At 52.1% G+C, this 21,366-nt stretch overlaps 8 protein-coding genes and 1 non-coding gene across 9 annotated transcripts; 6 read left to right on the top strand and 3 right to left on the bottom strand.

Moving 5' to 3' along the window:
* Nucleotides 1-2,440: 2,440 nt before the first annotated feature.
* Nucleotides 2,441-3,702, top strand: An01g14530 (uncharacterized protein; the record flags this gene model as incomplete). The annotated part of the gene is made up of 3 exons (XM_001389805.3): nucleotides 2,441-2,525; nucleotides 2,577-3,463; nucleotides 3,550-3,702. The coding sequence occupies 3 exons, from the start codon at nucleotides 2,441-2,443 to the stop codon at nucleotides 3,700-3,702; spliced, it is 1,125 nt and encodes a 374-aa protein (XP_001389842.3).
* Nucleotides 3,703-3,932: 230 nt separating this feature from the next.
* Nucleotides 3,933-5,471, bottom strand: An01g14520 (uncharacterized protein; the record flags this gene model as incomplete). Its single annotated transcript, XM_001389804.3, has 2 exons — nucleotides 3,933-5,095; nucleotides 5,156-5,471. 2 exons carry the CDS (start codon nucleotides 5,469-5,471, stop codon nucleotides 3,933-3,935), a joined length of 1,479 nt encoding a protein of 492 aa, XP_001389841.3.
* A 1,419-nt stretch (nucleotides 5,472-6,890) lies between these two features.
* Nucleotides 6,891-8,465, bottom strand: An01g14510 (uncharacterized protein; the record flags this gene model as incomplete). Its single annotated transcript, XM_001389803.3, has 4 exons — nucleotides 6,891-7,417; nucleotides 7,470-7,569; nucleotides 7,623-7,664; nucleotides 7,734-8,465. 4 exons carry the CDS (start codon nucleotides 8,463-8,465, stop codon nucleotides 6,891-6,893), a joined length of 1,401 nt encoding a protein of 466 aa, XP_001389840.1.
* An 811-nt stretch (nucleotides 8,466-9,276) lies between these two features.
* Nucleotides 9,277-10,794, top strand: An01g14500 (uncharacterized protein; the record flags this gene model as incomplete). The annotated part of the gene is made up of 1 exon (XM_001389802.1): nucleotides 9,277-10,794. The coding sequence occupies one exon, from the start codon at nucleotides 9,277-9,279 to the stop codon at nucleotides 10,792-10,794; it is 1,518 nt and encodes a 505-aa protein (XP_001389839.1).
* A 177-nt stretch (nucleotides 10,795-10,971) lies between these two features.
* Nucleotides 10,972-12,099, top strand: An01g14490 (uncharacterized protein; the record flags this gene model as incomplete). The annotated part of the gene is made up of 1 exon (XM_059745810.1): nucleotides 10,972-12,099. The coding sequence occupies one exon, from the start codon at nucleotides 10,972-10,974 to the stop codon at nucleotides 12,097-12,099; it is 1,128 nt and encodes a 375-aa protein (XP_059603371.1).
* A 1,163-nt stretch (nucleotides 12,100-13,262) lies between these two features.
* Nucleotides 13,263-15,166, top strand: An01g14480 (uncharacterized protein; the record flags this gene model as incomplete). Its single annotated transcript, XM_059745802.1, has 5 exons — nucleotides 13,263-13,520; nucleotides 13,570-13,646; nucleotides 13,724-14,071; nucleotides 14,125-14,265; nucleotides 14,323-15,166. The coding sequence occupies 5 exons, from the start codon at nucleotides 13,263-13,265 to the stop codon at nucleotides 15,164-15,166; spliced, it is 1,668 nt and encodes a 555-aa protein (XP_059603370.1).
* Nucleotides 15,167-15,500: 334 nt separating this feature from the next.
* tRNA-Pro (AGG) lies at nucleotides 15,501-15,591 on the bottom strand. The gene has a single exon. It is a non-coding gene; the product is annotated as a tRNA-Pro (tRNA).
* A 1,657-nt stretch (nucleotides 15,592-17,248) lies between these two features.
* An01g14460 (uncharacterized protein) lies at nucleotides 17,249-18,852 on the top strand (the record flags this gene model as incomplete). The annotated part of the gene is made up of 2 exons (XM_001389799.1): nucleotides 17,249-17,539; nucleotides 17,599-18,852. 2 exons carry the CDS (start codon nucleotides 17,249-17,251, stop codon nucleotides 18,850-18,852), a joined length of 1,545 nt encoding a protein of 514 aa, XP_001389836.1.
* A 1,165-nt stretch (nucleotides 18,853-20,017) lies between these two features.
* On the top strand, nucleotides 20,018-21,365 carry An01g14450 (uncharacterized protein; the record flags this gene model as incomplete). The annotated part of the gene is made up of 1 exon (XM_059745789.1): nucleotides 20,018-21,365. A coding segment is annotated over one exon (1,348 nt), but the record flags the coding sequence as incomplete, so codon positions are not given.
* Nucleotide 21,366: the final 1 nt, after the last annotated feature.

The raw sequence follows: 21,366 nt of genomic DNA, 5'->3' as shown, positions 1-21,366 counted from the left end.
GATTGTACTATAGAGATGGACGGGGCATCGCTTAGGTGGGTCAGTCTCACCGCCTGGCCTGTCAGGAAGCGGGGAAATACTGCCGTCTCCCACAATAATCCGTGGGAAAATATTCAGTCAACGACTGTCAAACCTGACAGAAGATATACGAGTTACCCAGAATACGTAACTAAGTTGGAATTATGTCTATATGAATAATAGATAGTTCCGAACCAAAGACCCTGGAAATGAAGAATTTAGAGACCGTCTTGCTAACATGATCATAGAGCTGCGTCCAACATTGGAATATTAAAAAAGTGAGGATGAACTGAAGCCATGATAGCCTGGCCATCACGATTCCAGCTCACACTTTCACCTGCGCTTCAATGCTCAAGATACGATAATGCTGCATGCAAATTGCCAACAATGACAGGATCGATTTGGTCCTCGTCCTCAAAAGTTGTTGTGGTCGCCAAGAGTTCCGCGGCCGCCGTCCCCATCCGCGATGTTGATATCCGCTATATCCACTATCTATCCGCCCTCCGCGCAACTGCCAACTGCCGCAATGACCTCACCTCCCGCAATTCACTGCTCCTTCCCCATATGTCCTCCAGCCTTCTTCCAGCTGCGCCTGCCTTAGCATATACCGCCAGCCAATCAGCAACCTCGAATCCTTACAACGCTCCCTTATGTTTGTAGATCGGAAAGCCCCACTAACCCAGTGAACCCGATGGTCTAACGGCCGGAGGACTTCAAGGTACGCCAATGAGCCGCCCAGTGTCGCCCTAAGAGAAGGCTGTCATTACCTCCCGTAAAGGTTGTAGGAAACGCAGTGGCACACGTTCGAATCCCAGTCCCGGCCCCTACCGGCGTGATATCGAGGCCGTTCCTGAGGCAGTCTTCATTGTGTGCGTCTAAGAGTGTAGGGCCTACCGGCTACAACTCGATACTAAGCACGAAGACCAGGTTAATTGAAGGGAAAGTAACTGGGTTAAACCGGCATCTTTTTTTTTTTCGATGTTGCTTTGGTGTTTTGTTCCTTCGAGGAACGCGTGAGGCTATACACATGTCCTACTTACTAGGAGGGCTACGCCTACTGTGATGGAGAGAGACTAAGTAGTACTGTTAGCAGGCCATTACTACCAATGCAACCAACGGTTTTGTCTTTACTTAGTTTACCAGCTCCAGCGTGAACATGCCGCAAGTAACCCGCTTCGTCTTTGATGAAGCCATCCACATTACAAGTTCTCATCCTGCTCCCTCCCACTCCCCTTCCTTCCCGTACGGTTCCTGCCTTTCCGCACAACCACGCTTGTATACCCATTCTTTTCTCTTTCCATTGTAGGCTATTTTGAAGCCATCCAAATCACTTCAACCTATCCAACATGCTGCCTGAATTTGTGGTCTTTCAACACCCAACCCGCGTGATCAACACCCGTCTACCAGGTAGTGTAGGAGACATCGAGCTTCACAGAGAAGCATCACCTTCTCAGATATATGAGTGCATCCTTGTGCCTTTGCCCCCATATTCCACTTTCTCTACCGCCAGGCCCTTCGAAGAGTAGTCCATACCTTGATCATTACTCCGCAACTGGCAGTTGCCTATTCCACCCCGACAATCAGCACTCTCTTTAATACCTATCCCGGTGATACTATACAAGGACGTCTTGCTTATTATAGCTCTGTTGACCTAACTGTTATTACTTGTCCTTGGACCCAATCAACTCAAGCAGCTCCGATGGATTACTGCTGCAGACCGATATCAGGCTTCACACTACAGCAACTTACTTGGCTTGTCCCAGATAACGCGAGAATTCAGTGAGTCCTCCCTTTAATGACGATATATCCCAGCAACTAAGTATTCGACTAATCACTTATGCCCGTTTAGGAACTATCTTCGTCGTAGCGCACATCATCCGTCATACATCAGACACAACAGACCCTTGGTGCCATGACGGTGGACCCGAACGTTGGAAGAGACCGCTCTCGAATGGCTATAGGAGTCGCATTCATCTTACAAAGAACAAGAATCATGAACAGCGAAGTGCGACCGTCATGGGGATTGCATTGGAAATAACACGGCATGCGACTACATCTCTGCGCGATCGCGATATCCTCACATCCCCATCTACCGAGGGCTTACTATACTAAGGAGTGACCCTATACATCCTGCGCACGATTGGTCAATTGAAAAGCAAGCTACTACTAGTAACTAGTAACTTGTGAATGGGGATCAGCGACACCAAATGGCGGGACGAAAACACAGCCACCAATGGTTGACTAGCAACCTGCAGCTGCAGAGACAAGTCACTCGGCATTGTATCCCCGCTCGACCCTCGATAAGACACGAACCACCTGCATAACCGAGGGGTAACACTTCCCCCAACCTATCTTCGACTCAATTCTTCTGTATCACCCGTCTCCGACCGAGAGAAGCTTCACCAGATCAGCAGCACCCACCATGGCTCCCTCCCTGCCCGAATTGATGCTCAGCATCGAGGACATCAAGATTGCCGGTTCGAAGAAACTCCCCCTTAAAGCGCGAGGTTCGCATTTCCTATCTTGAGATTTATTGCAATTCACTAACCAAACCTCAGAATTCTACAACTCCGGCTCGACCACCCAAATCACCGTAACAGAGAACTCGACCGCCTACAAGAAATACCGACTTCGCCCACGAGTCCTAGTCGATGTCTCCCAACTCGATCTGCGACTCAACCTCTTCAATCAAACCTTCGACTTCCCACTCGGCCTCTCCCCGACCGGCATCCAAGCAATGGCACATCCCCAGGGTGAACTAGCCAGCAGTCGAGCCAGCGCACGTCGCAACATCCCCATGGCCGTCTCCTCATTCAGCACATACCCAGTCGAAGACGTCGTCCAAGCCGGCCAACAACTCAACCCTTCAGCGACACACACCATGCAACTATACACCTTCCGCGACCGCGCCCTGCAGACCCAAATCATCCGTCGCGCCGAAGCAGCAGGCTGCAAAGCCATCTTTCTGACAGCTGACAGTCCGGTCCTGGGATACCGCTACAACGAAACCCGCAACGACTTCCGCACACCAGAGGGCCTCTCCTGGCCCATGATGGGAGTCACGTCCGAACAACTCCAACAGGTCACACACGACGCAGGCTTCGTCGCCACAAACTCAGATGCACATAGCTGGGCCAAAGAGATCCCGTGGCTGCGGTCCGTCACGACCATGCAGATCTGGATCAAAGGTGTCCTGACAGCCGAGGACATCCTTCTTGCCCGAGAATACGGCTGTGACGGGGTGATCGTGAGCAACCACGGCGGAAGACAGCTCGACGAAGTCGTGCCAACCATCGACGCGCTACCTGAATGCGTAGAAGCCGCGGCAGGGAAGATACGCGTACATATCGATGGAGGTATCCGGACCGGAACGGATATCTTCAAAGCATTGGCATTGGGAGCCGAGTGTTGCTGGATCGGAAGGCCGACGATCTGGGGTTTAGCTGTATGTTGTTCCCGTTGCTTCTTAAATGCCTACCCCATTATGTAATCTGGAAACCAGCGATGGTATGCTAACTACCCTGACAACAGTATGACGGAGAGAACGGTGTCTCTCGCGTTCTGGATATTCTCTACGAAGAGTTCAAGCGCTGCATGCAATTGACGGGGTGTCGTACCCTGGCGGATGTGACGCCCGCCGCGTTGGCGGTTCTTCGGCCGGATGGACCGGCGGCGAAGTTGTAGGTACAGTATAGTTATAGTATAGAAGCGATAGAACAAGTAGACAGTATGTGACACGATCGTGATGCGAAGCACTATATAAAAGATATTATGATATCGAAGAATTAGATGGGGCGGAGGCTGATTTCATTAAAACAACCCATTAGGTACAAAATACTTGATAAATTATCCAAGAAATGAAACCCATGTACGAGTCAAGAAAACCCCCAACAATCCCGAACTCCACAATTAAATCACGCAGGCAACACGCCCTGCGGGTTATGAAACAGATCGGTCGGGTCATACAACGACTTGATCTGCATCAATCTCGGCAGATTGGAACCCCAGTACGCCTCGCGAGCGTTCTGGAGACGGGGATCCACATAGCCTGGATACACTCCATTGCCCAGACCGGGAGTATTGTTACGAATAATCTCGTTCACGTTGTCCAGGAAGTCATAGGTGGTCTCCGACACAGACCCCAGCGTGATGGCGTACGACTGCAGCCAGAAGAGCGTGTCGCGGTGGGCATACCCCGTTGCGTCCATGGGGACGTCATTGATGGCGCCACCTTCGAGGTCGAAGATAACGAACCAGAGCAGTGCTCCGGTATCAGCGCTGTCGAGATACTCGAAGAGTTGGTCGACGCCGTTGGACGGGATGAGGGTCTTCTCCGTGAAGGAGAGACAGCGGGCGTAGAAGTCCGCGGGAATGCCGCCCGTCAGGTCAAGGATGGACTGCTCGGCCCATTGGGCCACGAGGCCCAACCAGTCGGTGAAGACAATGACGGTGGAGTTGGTGTGGCCGGGGAACTGGTCCTCCAGACCGAGAGCGTCGTATTCTTCTTTGGTGCCGAAGAAGGTACCGGAGATGACCAAGACGTGATCGAGAAGGGTGCAGATGCTAGCAAATTTGCGGGTGAGGTCTGGCTGAGAGATGAAGCTCTGCCATTTCTTGAACAGGTCGGCGCGCGCCGAAGTGCTTCCGAGTCCGAAGGTGAAGGTATACTGGACTGCGGAGCCCGGTTCGGGCTCAGTGCGGAAGACGAACTCGGTGACGACGCCGAAGCTGGCGCCGGCGCCTTTGATGGCAAATAGTAGGTCCGAATTCTGGGTAGACGAGGCGCGCACTACGGTGCCATTGGCAAGAACGACTTCGGCTTCCAAAACGTGGTCGAGTTCCATTCCATATTGACGCGCCGAGGGGCCCAGTCCACCGATGGTTGCGTGACCTCCAACGCCGATCTGTGGAGAGGTGCCGTGCGCGACGGCCCGCCCCCCGGCGTTGTGGAGATATTCGTCGAGTTCGCCATTTAGCATGCCGGCACCCACGGTGGCCTGGTAGTTGGTGTAGTTCATGGAGAAGGATTTCATATTCTTGAGGTTGATACTGATCGCGCCATTGGTGCCGCCGAGGCCTAAAGTGTGGTGAGGTCAGTAGGGTGAGCGGCTGACGAACGAGGGCAGGGACTAGGTACCGTAATTGCCATAACTGTGGCCTCCGCTCTTGGCCTGGACTTTGTAGCCCAGCGACACGGCGCAATTGACGATAGAGGCGACTTGCTGGGTGGACTTGGGAAAGGCCACTGCTGCCGGCGTGACGGGCCAGTTCAGGTTGTACACCTGAACGGCGAGCGTCTGATAGAGAAGGTCACCATCCACGGCGACAAGGGTTGGGTCATTCTGCACCGCAGTGAGAAGGCATTGGCGAAGAGTGGACGTCGAGGCTGCCGTCGACAGTTGCAGGATTAGAAAAAGGGGGGATAGAATACGAAGAACGAAGGAAAAGGCCATTGTGGACAGCATTCCACGAGGATGCGCCTTGAGCTAGCTAGGGAGAGCCACAACGCTGCAGTGACAGAATGCAATGCGTCCGCCATGGGGCAGCATAAATAAATATGATTCGAACCGAGAATGGTCAGGAGGGCGTGGGAGAAAGGAATGTCAGGCGGGGGCTCCATCATGCCAATGGGACATGGATGGCAGGACGAGTCCCTGAGAGCGTAGATCCAATCAGACGGGTCGACAAGAATAAATCCCGAAGCCACTGTAGTATTACATGGTCGTAACCCCCTCCCTCAGCTGAACGAGTGAACTGATCGGAGATTATACATGGCCATCAATCGGGAGACAGGGATACCCATGATTGGTGATGATTGTGATGCATCTCAGCTGCACAGATGCAGAGCCCGATCGATTTCATAAACCTTCCTGCCAATCAGCCGAACGGTGCTAGGGGAGGATGACACGAAGAGGGGAAAGATCAACCAGGCTGAGCAGCTAATTTCACTACTCTGTAGAGTCTAAAGTCAAGGCTTCATACAGAGATGCAGCAAGTACTAGTTTAGTATGCGATTAGTAGATGCATCACAAGGACCAAGTGCTGACAGCTAAGCCGGTATAGGCAGGTGATAGCCAGGGGAGAGATTTGGGCACATACAACCATGTCAGGGCTCAGGAGGGGTGCGCCTCAGATGAACCTTCAGGAACCGATGCGGGGAACGGAACGCCAGCTAATTGGACATCGGTGCGTAAGACACCTGCACAGGAGGAAGATAGGTCCCAGTCACACTCTGGGCTGTAAGACTTGAAGAAGATGGTGCTGGTCAGTGCCAGTGATGTCTGGATCGATCGTCCGCGAGAACCCGACTCTAGTGGCGCCGATAGTGGGTGTTTGCCCAAAGCTTGCAGGGAAGCTGAATAGAAAAGGGGCGGGCCAGGGAGAAGCAGGATCAAAGGGAGCGGATTCCGCGGCATGGGGCCAAATTGCGCTGCAGCTGAGCCATGACTGCCGGCGAGCATATCCCGGATCTTTTATGGTGCATGATTTGAAAGGAGAGATGAGAGAGGACATTAAAAATATATTGAAAAAATGAGGAAGGTTTTTTTTGTTTTTCAAAGTTGAAGCAGTGATTAATTTGAACATGTTGAATGGTAGGGAACCCACCACGTGGGGAACTCGAGTCTCGCCGATGCGGTCGGGATTCTCTTTTGGAGGGAAGCCGGGAAAGGGGAGACTTCAGCTATATTGAATCATCCATTCGAAGACGACCCTGAATCTCTGCCATCTTGATAGAAATCTATGACCTATATGTATCGGGTCTTATGCATGTGTTAAGAAAATGTGTAATTTAAGTAACTATAATAATCCACGTCCCACAAGAGCATTACTTCCGAACCTGACGCCATGAACCTAACAAAGGAAACAATCAATCATTGCATATCCACCACCTTGACCTGAGCTCGCTCAAAATGCTCCACTTCCAGCATCTTAGCCGTGGCGGGCTCCAAATCGGGGCTGGGGTAAAAGTCAATCTTGCCCCCCTTCTTGACTACTCCCGTCCGGTCCAGGAACGTGCGCCCGCGCACATACGGATCCAGCTCCCAGTAGTTCTGGCGCAGCGATTCGATCGTCTCGCTCCGTCGTTCTCGGGCCGTTGTGGCAGCGGCCGCGTCCTTTCGCTGGCTGGTGGAGACCCATTCCGAGGTCCGCAGCAGCAGCTCCTCACCAATCTTCAACCGCTCGCTGTAAATGCGGTCGCGGGTTTCCGTATCCGCCATCAGCTCGTTCTCGCCGGCAACCGGCTCGACGTATTCATAGGTCCAGTCTTCCTTGCCCTTCAGCTCTTTCACAATCTGCTCCGGGGCAATGAACTTCTCCAGATCGGACACCTTGTTGGTGAAGTTCACTTTCGACACAATCACCGGGTCCATCCACCCCTTGATGATCTTCCAAATTCCTATCGCTTCATTAGACCCGGCAGAGTAAAGGGGCGAGGGGTGCAAACATACCAGAGAAGACCCAAGGAGCGTTGTGGATAAGCATGTATCCCAGCGACTCAGGGTAGTTCTCCTGGAAACACTCGATGATGAATTTCACCGGTGCATATTCCTGGTCATGGTCAGTTCCCCGTGCGTATATCCCTGATTTGCAGAGCAACTTACCATGTTCGAGAGGCCAAAGCCAGTCATGTCGAAGATGATGGTCTGCCACATGGATCATTAGCGGGATACAACCCGTGGGAGCCCATGGAAACAAAAGATGGATAGACGTACCACTGTCTCCTGGGGAGGCGCCAGCAATAACCGGACTGTCTCGATCGTATGAAGGATGAATCGATTGATCACTGCCTCGCTCTGTTTTGAGGGTTGATGGAAGCGAACGCGCACCACAAGAACAGGTCGGCCATCGCGGTCGGTTCCGTGCATATAACATTTCCCCATACGCATTTGGTCCAAGAAGTCCTTGCACTCCTTGGCCGCGTGCGTGTCCACCGTGTTCTGCGACGTGACTAATGCGGCAAGTTCAGGGTTCGCAATCACCTTGTCGTCGACGTGCTGATCCTTGCGCCAGACGAGCGCCTTCAACATCATCCCGAAGGCCTTGCTGACGTCCCACTTGCGAGCGCGTAAGAAGCGAAGTAGGAGGACGTCAGGGGAGTCATGTTTGGCAGTGTACAACAGACCCGAGCGAAGGTCGTCGATCGAGGTGTCACTCAGGGCCTCCCGGACGGACTTAATGTCAGGGTTGCTCATACCATTCTCCCGGAGGACTCGGGACAAGTCTTCTGTGAAAGCCGTCTGGCCATGAGCGGAAACGACGGTGTCGGCTCGGGAGAGCGACGTGCTTGGACGCTGATCGGGCTGGGTCTGTGCCGAGGCATCTCCACTTTGTAGGGACTTCACGTCCAGCAGAGTAAGGACAATGGACCAGAGCTGTTGTAATTTGGCCTCTTGATCCTGAGTCAGATTGCCGACGTGGCCGGGTTGAATGCCGTTGGTAGTCATGATGGGTGAAGTTGAGTGTAGAATTCAGTCATGGAGTTTCAAATGGGACGGTGGGTTACGATCTGCTTATGTAGCATCGTTGTTTGTCATGCGACGGCAGCCGGGCCAGTTGCATATGAAACTCCCCGTCTTTGAGACAATCGAGAAACCTCGGATCTCGATAGCGACTTGCAGGAGTCTCAGGGGTGTCGCTGGCCGACCCGTGGTTCTTGCCAGGGGATCGTCGCCGATCGTCCGCTCGGACTGCGGGGAAGGTTCTCATTTATCGGTGGTTCGTGTTTGATGGACATCCCCCTCCCCTTTCAGGCTATTGCAATGATGAAATGTGAGGGTGTCCTGGCCATTTATAGCAGCAGCTTCTGGGTCAGGATTGGCCGGTGCGGCTTCCACTGGCAATCAAATCACTCGTTAGCCTCTCTCGACTTTGAGAGGTTCATATAATTCAGGACCATGGACCCGACGGTACCTTATCATTTCCCACTTCAATGGCCATTCTCATTCTTCGGAGGCAGACATCGCTTTCTCGGAATCAGAGATGCTCGAGGTTGTAGTCTCATGCATGGCGATGGAGCAGACGTTGCAAGGGGAGGAGAAGAGATGTTGAGAAGGTTAATCCGAGCCAGCCTTGTTTCTCCCACCCTGCAACCCCTCACCGCTCGTCATTCTTGCGACGCAGATCGGCAACGCTCAGATCAACGCGCCTCTGAGACAAGTTCAAATGGCAAATGGCACACTGGACAATCTCTCATCGCGAAAACTGCCTCGGCTGATCGCCTGGTAGTGCTTCGGTAGGAATGTCGAGCTTGTCATGATGCTGCTCGGTAACGGGGTTGCAGCTGATGCCTCGATCCTCCTCTGCATCGGCGTCATCACCGTGGCAATCTATCGTCTCACCCTGCATCCTCTAGCCCATGTTCCTGGGCCTTGGATCTTTTGCATCTCATCCATCCCCCAGTGGATTATCGTCTTCCTTGGGACCGAACCACAGACCCTGGTGTATTACCATCACCGATACAACACTCGAGTATTGCGCATCGCCCCAAATCAGGTCTCCATCTCCGATCCCCATGCCTTAGCTACTATCTACGTGGCTAATGGGGGTTTCATGAAAGATGCTCGGTATCGCAACTTTGATGTCAATGGGCAGCCCACCATATTTTCCGCTATCGACAAAGCCTACCGCGATAAGCGAGCTAAGGCTGTTCTGCCATTATTTACGCCTGCTAGGATACGAGAAGCGGTAGGAACACAGAATGTTCAGCAATATGTCCAGCAATTCATCGCTCGTTTGGCCAATGAGAAGAGACGCGCGGTAAAATCCGCCTCGTATCGCGCTGACATCCTAGATTTGGCGTTACGGCTCTCGATGGACGTCATGACGGGCTATATGTTCGATAGGTCGTATGGAGCGCTGAACGAGCCCGTCAACATAGATACTCGCTCACCGCCGACAAAATTCTCGGCGAGTGCATGGCTGCAGGCTATCGCAGCTTTTGGATACTACTCTATGCTTCCCAATTGGTTGTTCTCGAGGATTTTATCGCTCCATGTCACCGTTCAGGATCGTTATTGGGGGTCTTCAATGCGTCGAGTTGACCAATTCGCAAGATCGATTGTTGAAGGAATTGTCAACGCAGATCTCAGTACCTTAGCACACACCTACCACGGCCGTCTCTGCACAGCTGGAGCGGCGGAGGACGAGGTCATTGGTATCTGTGAAGGGTCACTATTCGCTGCGACCAGCTCAACCGGTCAGACGCTTGCGACTGTCTTGTTCCATCTTGTCCGCCAGTCCCACGTCCGTGAGCGCCTTCAACAAGAGTTAGGCGACTCTAGCTCAGTGGACCTGCAAAGCCTTCCGTATCTACGGAGCGTAATTACTGAAGGCCTACGACTCGCCATGACCAATCCTGCGCCTCTCACCAGGGCTGTACCCGACGGCGGATGTCACGCAAGTGGCGTGTACCTCCCAGGAGGGGTCTCGGTCGGGGCCTCGATATACGTCTTCCATCATGATCCCGATGCGTTTCCTGATCCTTTCACGTTCAGGCCTGAGCGATGGTTAACTGATGGGACTGACTACGCAACGCGCGAGCTATGTTTCTTTACCTTCGGTCTAGGATCACGGTCGTGCATTGGGAGGAATCTGGCGCTGTATGAATTGTACGAAGCTGTTGCTGCTACTGTGAAGGCCGGTGTCCTTGACGGGGCCAATACATGCCAAGAGAAGATTGTAGTAAACGGCTGCTTCAATGGGGAAGTCCAAGGCCATGCGATCGAAATCCACTGGCCGATTAGGGAGGGCGAAAGCAATAAAGTTTGCATGTAAATTCAATTCTCGACCCGATCGGGAAACAGCCTCACCGGGACCTGCGGATGCCATCATGGATGCAAATCTACCCTCGCATTTAATGTATGGATTGTTTTCTCAATTGCGCTCTACAAGTTTCTTGAATCTCTTGATATTCTGCTGTGGCTATTCTTGAAATATCCAAACCTTCTCGCGATGCCACTCTTTCATCTCCCACCTGAATTGGTCCCCATCATCGCGGGGCACCTGAAAAGCGAAACCGACCTCAACTGCTTCGCTCAGACCAGCCAATACCTATATCGGTGGGTCAACCCTTGTCTCTATCAATGCGCGGTGCGGACCATGGGCGAATCTCTTCTCCATTGGGCTGCCAGCAAAGGACAGCTACAAACCCTCCTAAAGCTACTAGCCTTTGGAGCGAAACTTCCAGCAAACAATCAGAACCCCACTACGGATTCACATCCTATTTCTACAGCCGCAACATACGGCTGCGTAAACATCATCGATGCTCTCCTGGATCTAGGAACAGATATAGAGTATCCCGCTGGCGTCCATGGCAACACCCCGCTCATGATCGCTGTCCGTGAAGGGCACTTGCCTGTTGTCCGAAGGTTACTCGAAAGGGGCGCAAATCCTACTCTTCCCAACAAGCTTGATCACAGTCCTCTGGAGGTAGCCATCATTGCTGGAAGTCTAGCTGTGACTGAACGCCTCATCTCCCATGTGAAGGACCTACCGCACACTGCCGAAGTTGATAGTCTTGGAAGGGCATTGTGCGCAGCTGCACGCAGCAGACAGGTCGACATTGTGAAGATGCTGCTCTGCAATGGCGCTCCCGTCAACTACGTACATCGCCAACAACTTGAGACAGCCCTCATCAATGCCACCCGGACTGGAGACAATGAGATTGCCCGCTTACTGCTTGATCACGGTGCGGACCCGATGATTGGTTTCGAGACATGGGATAGTCCAGCCCTGGTGTGTGCGGCATGGCGTAACCACCAATCCATAGTCGAGATGCTGGTTGAGAAAGACCCTAGGGTGGGGCGCCACTTTGCGGACGCGATGGTTGAGGCTGCTAATCTGGGACTAGAGGGTATGACGAGTTACTTCTTGCTAAAAGGTGCGAATCCCGATCACCTAAGGAGTGGGTATCGAACGCCTCTGTCATGCGCTGCCCAGCATGGCCATGTAGGCGTTGTCAGAGTCCTACTCACAGCCGGGGCGAACCCCGAAGCCAACGATAACCATGGACGTACGCCAAACTGGTATGCCTCATGGCTTGGTTGTCCAGAAGTCCTCGCGTTGCTCGGGAGCATATAGCGCCTGGTGCATGTCAAGATTAGGTCGGCAGTACTCTGTTCGAAGAGAAAAGGATATGACAAGGAATTGTCGCCGTTCACTGCATTATACAGAAAGACGCCAAAATGAGCACAAAACCACACATTGCCCTTATCCAGGATAGCTCGTCCTGAACATACGAGATGTCAATTAATGCATGCATATACTGAACATTCGTTGCAATATCTCCCCAGAACTTTGTTGTTAGACGTCGCTTGTAGCCTGTCAGAGCACCTAAAGTCTATGTATATTGCTCAAAATGGACTGCACTGAACAATCATGGAACATACATGCTGCATCTAAGCACATTGAGTGAAGCCGAGCTACATGAATGAAGACGACGACTGACTCAAGATAAATCACGCTTGCAGGGAAGCGGCGGAGACTTTCCTCTAGCCCCCATTGGTTCTGCCCTTTATTTCAGTAGGGATGCAACAACATTAACTATTTGTCACTTCGGCAATCGCCAACTAATGAGAGTCACTTTTATCCAGTCCCGATGCAAGCTTACTGAGTCCATGCTGTCAGTGACCGAGTCATACACACCCCCGGAGAGGCCATGCTGCAAAGAGCGAATACGAGATATTTTGTGGGGTCTCCACTCCTGGTCGATGAAAATCCATTTCACCTCTTTATCAGTACTGAACAGTGACACAAAATCCGGAATCCAACTGCCAGAGTGAAATATCTGGGTCTAGAACCTTTTCCTTCGATGCATGTGCCGGTGCACACGAGCTAACTTGTAGGCCATGACCCCTGCACTCCAGAAAACTCTTCTGGTCATGCATCGGGAGTCACAGTCACTGCTCAATCCCCGGCTGCAACGTGTCCGAGGTCGCGGAGAGTGGGAAAAGCCAAGATAACAAAGGATCGGGAGCTATGTCTCCGGCGGCTATCATAACTCTATCTGGTAAATCTCTCCTATGCTCGTCCGTGACTCAAAGTGATGCAGTTGATAGCTCATCCCGACCCCTCGTTGTGCTGCTTCGACATTCTCCGCACTCAGCCTAAATCCGGATGCAATCCTAGTATTGACACTAACTGGACCGGTCAATTAATAATACAGATAGAGTTATTTCAACCTCACCTTCCAGGTTGATAACGCACCCCAAATTGGCCTCATCAACAATTGTTCTACCATCATCATGTCCTTGGTGCAGGCCCTTCACTACGAGGTTACAGCTCCTGCGTCGTCGTTGTCGCATCCAGCGGTCCCGTCCCCTCTCCAATCCATCCCCCAAACTCCTGCAGACGATACCCAAGACCCGCTCAATGACTCTCTCCAGCGGAATGTGACGCCCACGGCAGGCCAGGCCGTCTTTGAGCGAGCGCCTTCTGTCCAAATCACTCAATCCCGTCGGTTGGCCATCACCGTGCTGCTGCTCCTGGCCAATCTTGTGCAGGTAACGTATCCATCACATTCCTAGATTTTCCGCTGCTGAGGGATGCCAGATGACTGTGAGTTTTGCTGGGATCGCGGGTGGAACTCTGCTAGGGGAGTCTCTAGGTGCTCAGGAGAGCTCTGCCACGTGGGTCGGCGCAAGTTATGCGTTAGTAGCAGCTGGAGCAACAAGAAGATAATCATGGTTACACTAACTCTGTTTAGAATGACACAAGGGACCTTCGTTCTTATGAGCGGGCGATTGGGAGACGTCTACGGCCATCGAGAGCTTCTCCTGGCGGGCGGAGCATGGCTTAGTCTTTGTACCTTGATCAGCGCTTTCTGCAGCAACTTCTATGCGTTTGTCGCCATGCGGGCGCTCGCAGGCCTAGGAGGTGCCTTCATCATGCCTAATGCTGTGGCTCTGATTGCAAGCACCAATCCTCCAGGACGCGTGCGCAACCTCAGTTTGGGTTTCTTCGCTGCGTCGGCGCCAACCGGTGGCTATTTCGGGGCATTGTCCCTGGGTGCATTCATGGAAGGAACAGAATGGAAATGGTTCTTCGTCTTCATGTAGGTGGTAGTACCCTGCTGAATGGGATAGTACTAACGAAGTTGAACCATAGAGCTGCCATTGGCATTGCCACCTTCGTCCCCTTGTGGGCATTGAGTTCACGAGAGACTCTCCTCGACAGACACGGAAAGATCGACTGGATAGGATCAGCACTGGGAACAAGTTCCCTGATCTTGTTCAACTTTGTCTGGAAGTAAGCTAATTTCCGCCCGGAAGAAGACAAATCCATACTCACCACACTCTACTGCAGTCAAGCACCCAGCGTAGGATGGTCCACTCCCTACGAAATCGCCCTCCTAATCACATCCGTCATCCTTTTTGGGGCCTTCCTTCTCTGGGAGAAAAGCGGCACAGACTACCCTATCATGCCGCTCGAGATCTTCAAGGCCCCATCAATCCTCACACTACTCCTCGTCGTCCTCCTCAACTACATGGCCGTCGGCACTTTGATCTGGTATCAGGTCCTCTGGCTCCAAGACGTCTGGCACTGGTCCCCCCTGCACTTCGCCGTCGGCTGGACCCCCTTCGTAATCTGTGCCACGGGCGCAGCCTCCCTTGCGGCATGGCTCGTCCCTCGATTCGCAGCGCAATGGATCCTCGCCATCGGAACCATAACCATCCTGATCTCCAACGCACTAATGGCCACCGTCCCAGTGCACCAAACCTACTGGGCGCAGGTCTTCCCCTCCATCGTGCTTTTCTCATTCTGTCCGGACTTCGTCTACACCGCCGCGCAAATCATCGCCAGCAACTCCGTCCGTCGGCACCAGCAAGGCATTGCAGGTTCACTGATCGGCGCACTGAACCTCTACGGCGTTAGTCTAGGGTTGGGCTTTGCCGCTACAATCGAGGACCAGATCGCGAAACACTCCGGTCGGATAATGGGGTACCGGGCCGCTTTGTACTTCGGGGTAGGGATCAGCGCGGTGGCATTACTGCTGGACGTGTGTTTTGTGCGGATGGTGAAGGATGATCGCGAAGGATGGAACGAGGAAGATCGCGCTGCTGATGGAACTGATGCTGATGCGCTTGAAATGACGGGACAGGCGGCGGCAACTGGTGCACAGTGGCCTGCTGCGGTAGAGCGGGCGTGAGATTCGAGCAATACAACCAAGCTGTCGTAGGTCGAAGGAAAATAGAAATCCCCCTCGCCTTTAATGAGTTGTGCTGGTAGGCAGAATGAGAGGTAGAACGGACTGATTGATTGATCATTCGACGATTCAAACTACTAGAAATCACTCGTCGGACTGTTCGTTGCTTCCTGTTTCCCCGGGCGAGAATAGTAAGGTGTTCATTGACATAGGGATACAGCCAGCAACAGACAACATAAATCAATTAATAGAAAGAACAAACTGAATATTATTGAGGATTCGATACAGCTATTGTAGAAAGAAATAGAGGGACAAAAAAACCAAAAAGAAGATTCAAGGCCCGAGCCGCGGATCGAACGCGGGACCTCTCGCAGATATGCTTGGGTTTGTATCCCTAAGCGAGAATCATACCACTAGACCACCCGGGCTTGATATACTATTTGTGTCTAACTTTGGCTCTATCTTCCAAAGAAAACTGAAATTGCGGTTCTGCGGAATCTTCCTGAAGCCGGAATTGTGGGGTGATGTTGAGGTGGCAGTGTATGTATTCAGTATGAGTGAAGCATATGAGAAGATTGCAACTCCTGATTAATTAATCCAAAGTCCGTCGGGATAATGAAGAAAGATTCTTGTACTGTTGGGTTTCTGTCGTTTTCTGTCCATAGTGAATCGTGGACCACTACTAAGCCGATATATATAACTTCCGGGGCCCGATACAATTAAGTACAGTAAGCATCTCTTGATGGGATGATATTTTTTTCAGTGGGTTCAGTGCAAGCATTATTCTATGATTGCAAAAATAATACATTTTCTTTCCGATATCAGTTCCTTCTCGGCTGAAATGGTTTCATTCACATAAATTGCGGTTTTTTTCTTGTTGGCTCCAGCAATATGTCAGTTTAGTCTACTGTATGAAGCTTCAACAAAGAAGCCCAATTTAACGTCAATTTCCCAGCTGGAACAGAGTACTACATGGCAATTTAGCCAAAAAAAAAATTGTCAGCTACTCATTCTGCGCCCTATATATAGATTCTATGGCTCCGTGACATTTACTCCGGTTGGATATCACTATCGAACAGATCCATTCGTGGACACACCCTACACAATCCAGGTGCAGATAAATTGACCCCAAAGTAGCTGGGGAGCAGCTCGCCTCGAGCACTTCAATCAATAGTCCAAGGTTCTAGTGCCAATAAATATAAGCAACGGCTTGACCGTAAAATCTCCGGACAAAAGTTTCCCGTCCCGCACGCTTACGGGGGACCTCGCCGTACCGGACCACCAGAACAGCACATTCGAGGATACGCATCTCAGCTTCACACAACAATGCTACAAAAGCATGTAGTTGGTTTGGGGTAAGCTTTCGAGATAGCACTGTTTTTGATAGATAAGGGAACTGGCGCTGGGATCATTAAAGCTGATACAAGGGATGATCTATAGGTATCGATAACATGGTGTTGAAGATGTGTTGCGATTGTCAGCTGTGTGTAGTGTTGAACTTAAGGATAATCCAAATCACGTCAGATGTGGAAACCTGGGAGAAAGAGAAGCCCTCAAAAGGAAATACCGTGTGGATTGGGGTTAATGGGAGGAAAATGGACCGGCAGACTGCAGGTATCGCAGGGATACATACCTTGCATAACGCCTTATAAGAGATGAGGCAGGAGAGAGAACTCAGCAGCTGAAAGCCTGCCTAATAAGCTGCGATTTTTCAATATAATGATGGCATCAACTGAGTCAATGAAGTAGCCCCTACGGGGAATATTGTCATCTCTGCGCTAGACTGACGCTTGCCCACGTTCGAGGACGAGCAGCATTATGCATCATTATCCGTGGTAGCTCAACGACGAAGCGTGCGCTATTCGACCAGACAGGATCCGGGCCCCTGTGATGTGATCGACCATGCAGATATTGATCGGCCTTGTCCTTGAATGATTAGCTGCAGGCAGAAGTCAGAGCCCTCCGACACGCATGCTCATTCAAAAGGGTGCATCGCCCTGCGAGTTTGTGTTCGATTTACCTGGTATCCCAGGGGCTGGATTCTAGCCCAGTGTATATCTCGGTGCAATATAGAGCACACATATAATGGTCTCCGTGAAGTCGAGCGAGAAACAGTGTGATGACCCGGACCCCAAAGCAGAAAGGGTGCCGTCGGATACCGAGCCACCGCAAGAAGATCCGAATTCGACTCCCGGTGAAACCGAGGTTTACTCGACCTTCTCCCGTTGGACAAAAGCATTGATTGTCCTGATGGCCTCAGTGGCCAGTATTTTCTCCTCCTTGTCGGCCAACATCTACCTGCCCGCCCTTGACACTATTGCCGAGCAGCTCCACGTGAGCGATACCTTGATCAACCTCACCTTATCGACGTACATGGTAGGCAAATACATACAGCAGCAAAAAGACGAGAATTCGTTCTTACCATGATAAACTAGATCTTTCAAGGCCTCGCACCCACTATATTTGGCGGGCTTTCCGACAGTGCAGGTCGGCGACCAGCGTACATTCTTTGCTTCATCACCTATATCGCCGCCAACATCGGGCTCGCCCTGCAGCGCAACTATGCCGCGCTGCTTATTTTGAGATGCCTTCAGAGTGCTGGCGGTAGCAGCACCATTGCTCTCGCTAATGCTATTGTTGCTGACGTCGTCACTACCGCCGAACGCGGCAGGTACATTGGATATGTCTCGGCCGGCTTCATCCTTGGCCCGTCGATAGGGCCTATAATCGGGGGGCTCCTGACCCAGTTCCTAGGCTGGCCCTTCATATTTTGGTTGTTGACAATCCTTGCAGGTGCTTTTTTTATTGTGCTACTGTTTTTCCTTCCCGAAACTGCGCGCAAGGTTGTAGGCAATGGCTCACAATATCCCCCAATATGGAACCTGTCGGGGCTTCAGCTCTGCTCTCGACGTCAACGGGCCGATGGTTACTCCTCAGTGGAGACTCACATCCGCTTCCCCAACCCGCTCAAGGCCCTTACCATTATTTTTAAGAAAGAAGTTTTCCTGATCCTTCTGGGAAATGGTGTGGCCATCGCAGGCTACTTTGCTGTTACAGGCACCATCACCTCGCAGTTCAGCCGCATCTATGGCTTTAACGAGGTGCAGATCGGTCTGTGCTTTATTCCACTTGGTGCGGGCAATCTGATTGCTGCATACACACAGGGGATAATAACGGACTGGAACTATCGACGGCATGCACACAGCCAAGGCATAGATATTTCCAGCAAGCACCGACCTGACCTGGATAAGTTTGCCATCGAACGCCCCCGCACTGAGGTCGTCTTACCGCAGGCAATCGGGGAGGCACTGAGCATGATTGCGTATGGCTGGGTATTGCACTACGAGACCAATCTTGCAGGTCCAATCATCCTACTTCTTCTCATCGGGTATACTTCCGCAGCAGTAATGAATACCTTGAGTGCGTTGATGGTCGATATCTACCCTCAGAGTCCGGCCATGGCAACAGCCCTCATGAATCTCACACGATGTTGGCTCGGAGCTGGTGCAGCTGCTGCAATCCTTCCTATGATTGACGCCATCGGCAATGGGTGGGCTTTTACTGTAATCGGATTCATGTGTTTTCTGTGCGCGCCAGCGATGGTAGTGGTGTGGATCTGGGGTTATGACTGGCGCAGACAGCGACACTGCCGGGAGGAGACGTCTCTGGGAAACCATATTAGCAATTGAAAAATATCATCTTATCTAACACAAGCACTCTTGGTCAATCGGCCCGTACGAGGTAGCATGTAGCATGTAGTAGCATGCTGCATGAGCGTCGGGGGCTGACACAAGAATACTAGTCCTGTCATTGATTCGATTGGAAAGACAGGCCTGGATGTGAAAGCCAACACAGGCTAAACCCGGTTCTGTGTGCCACAAGTAGTTGCGCCGTGAGGCTGACCATGTCGGGTAACATTCCCCCAAGGCTTCCGGGCTCTTCGCTTTTCTGCGCTTGGAGCTCAGGGGAGAGGAACACTTAGCGAGGGCTACTAACGCCGACTTTCCGAGGATCCAGATGATATTCCCGAGATTAAGCTATCCATGAATGAATGGAAAGAAGGGGGAGGAGGGAAAAGAGGAGGTCTGGTTGATTCTAAGGTGGCAGTGTTAGTCGCTGACGTGGGGGCGATTCTGAGGCTGGTTGGAACTGGCACATTATCCCTAAGCAAACAGGAAGCAAACACCTGATCTGTCGGGCACGTTTGGGGCCATGGGGCCAAAACCTCTTAGTTCAGAGATCGCCAGGGGTAACCGACACTCTGAGTTAGCTGGAGGTGCCCCGTGAGTCTTGTTAGTCTTTGGATGGACTGAGTCCACTGCATCCGCATTCGCTACACAACTAGCTTGTTGGTTCATAACCCATTTTGCTTTGTTTGCTTTGTGAGTCTCATTCACTGATGCCACAGCTTCTCAAGCTTGCAGATGCACAAGCCGACGTCCGTACCGCCCTCCAAGTCAGGATACCGATGAAAAAAGATAGTGCTGGGAAACTAAGTATGACAGGTTGATAGCATATAGACAGGTCGAGTGAAAGACTCCAATCCCAGAGTCATCTGACCCAACACTGGCAAAATTGAATGAGCAACGCCTTTTCGCCCCTTATGAAGGACCACAGACCCACTGTTGGCTACCACTCATTGGGTTCGATAGTCCATCCGAATCAGTCCCCAGATCTATCTAATTCACTAACGAGTTAGAGGTTCGACGCATGGGGCCGACGACCCTGGACCGCAGCCGTTTCAGTATACCACGGCTGAATCCTAATGCGGCTATGTTATCAGGGCGATCATATAAGATATGCTTTTACCTCCCACCTCCAAATTTCGTTTCCCAAGCATCGTGAACACAGAAAATGCCTGCGACACTTAGGAGGACGCTGTTGCTGGCCCTGTGGGCCGGCAGCCTGGTTTCCAGCTCCTGGGGAGCTGATCTACCTACTACCGATATGGTAGCCTCTCACCCTGCTATCACTCCTGCTCCGGTAGCAGGAGCCTGGCTGGCTGAGTCGGATTCTGCCGCCATTGAGCATGAGGTGGATGAAGACAAGCACGGCCGGCTGGTGGCCAGAAAGCACAAAAAGAAGACGAGCAAGAAGTCGAGCAAGACAAGCAAGAAGTCAAGTAAGACGAGCACAAAATCCAAGTCTAAGACTTCTACCTTGACCAAGGACACGACTACCCACACGACGAGCACCAAATCCAAGACTTCTACCTCGACCAAGACCTCTACCTCGACCTCGACCAAGGACACGGCTACTCACACAACAAGCACTAAAACGCCCGAGTCTCACAGTACCTCAACCTCGACCAAGGATACATCTACTTCCACGAGTACCAAGACACCTGAGTCACATAGCACCTCGACCTCGACCAAGGCCACACCTACGCATACGACCAGCACCAAGACACCCGAGGACCACAGTACCTCGACCTCGACCAAGGCCACACCTACGCATACGACCAGCACCAAGACACCCGAGGACCACAGTACCTCGACCTCGACCAAGGCCACACCTACGCATACGACCAGCACCAAGACACCCGAGGACCACAGTACCTCGACCTCGACCAAGGCCACACCCACGCATACGACCAGCACCAAGACACCCGAGAACCACAGTACCTCGAGAAGTGCGACTCACGAGACCTCTGCGTCAGGAGGCCAGTTTGTGCAAACTCCCACTCCAGGGACATCAACACGGACAGCCTCGGAGGGGTCTGCGGCAGGCACTTCTACTCATAGCCATACCACGAGTCCAGGGTCTTCTGCTACAGGAAGTCATACCCATACGTCGAGCACCGAATCCCATCATTTGTCCTCCAGCGCTGCACACCACCATACAAGCACAGGATCTGAGCATCCGACTTCCACTCCCGAGTCCCACTCTGCATCGCACTCTGCAACCCACTCGGGATCGCACTCGGGATCGCACACGGCATCGCACACGGCATCGCACACGGCATCGCACACGGCATCGCACACGGCATCGCACACGGCATCGCACACCACAACCTCGAGCTCTGCACACGTAACTAGTAGCGGTGCCGCCGAGACCTCATCACATGCAGTGTCATCTTCTAAGCCGGTCATTTCTTCGGGTATTGCGACTTCTACAAGTGCTACCCCCGTTAGCTCTGAAGCTGCTCAACCGACTGATGATGGTTCGGGCGACGACGGCGATGACGGAGAGGATACCGGAGA

Source organism: Aspergillus niger, assembly GCF_000002855.4.
Source record: "Aspergillus niger supercontig An01".
Lineage (NCBI taxonomy): Eukaryota > Fungi > Ascomycota > Eurotiomycetes > Eurotiales > Aspergillaceae > Aspergillus > Aspergillus niger.
Note: the sequence above shows the minus strand (reverse complement) of the source record. Positions and strands in the feature narration are given on the sequence as shown.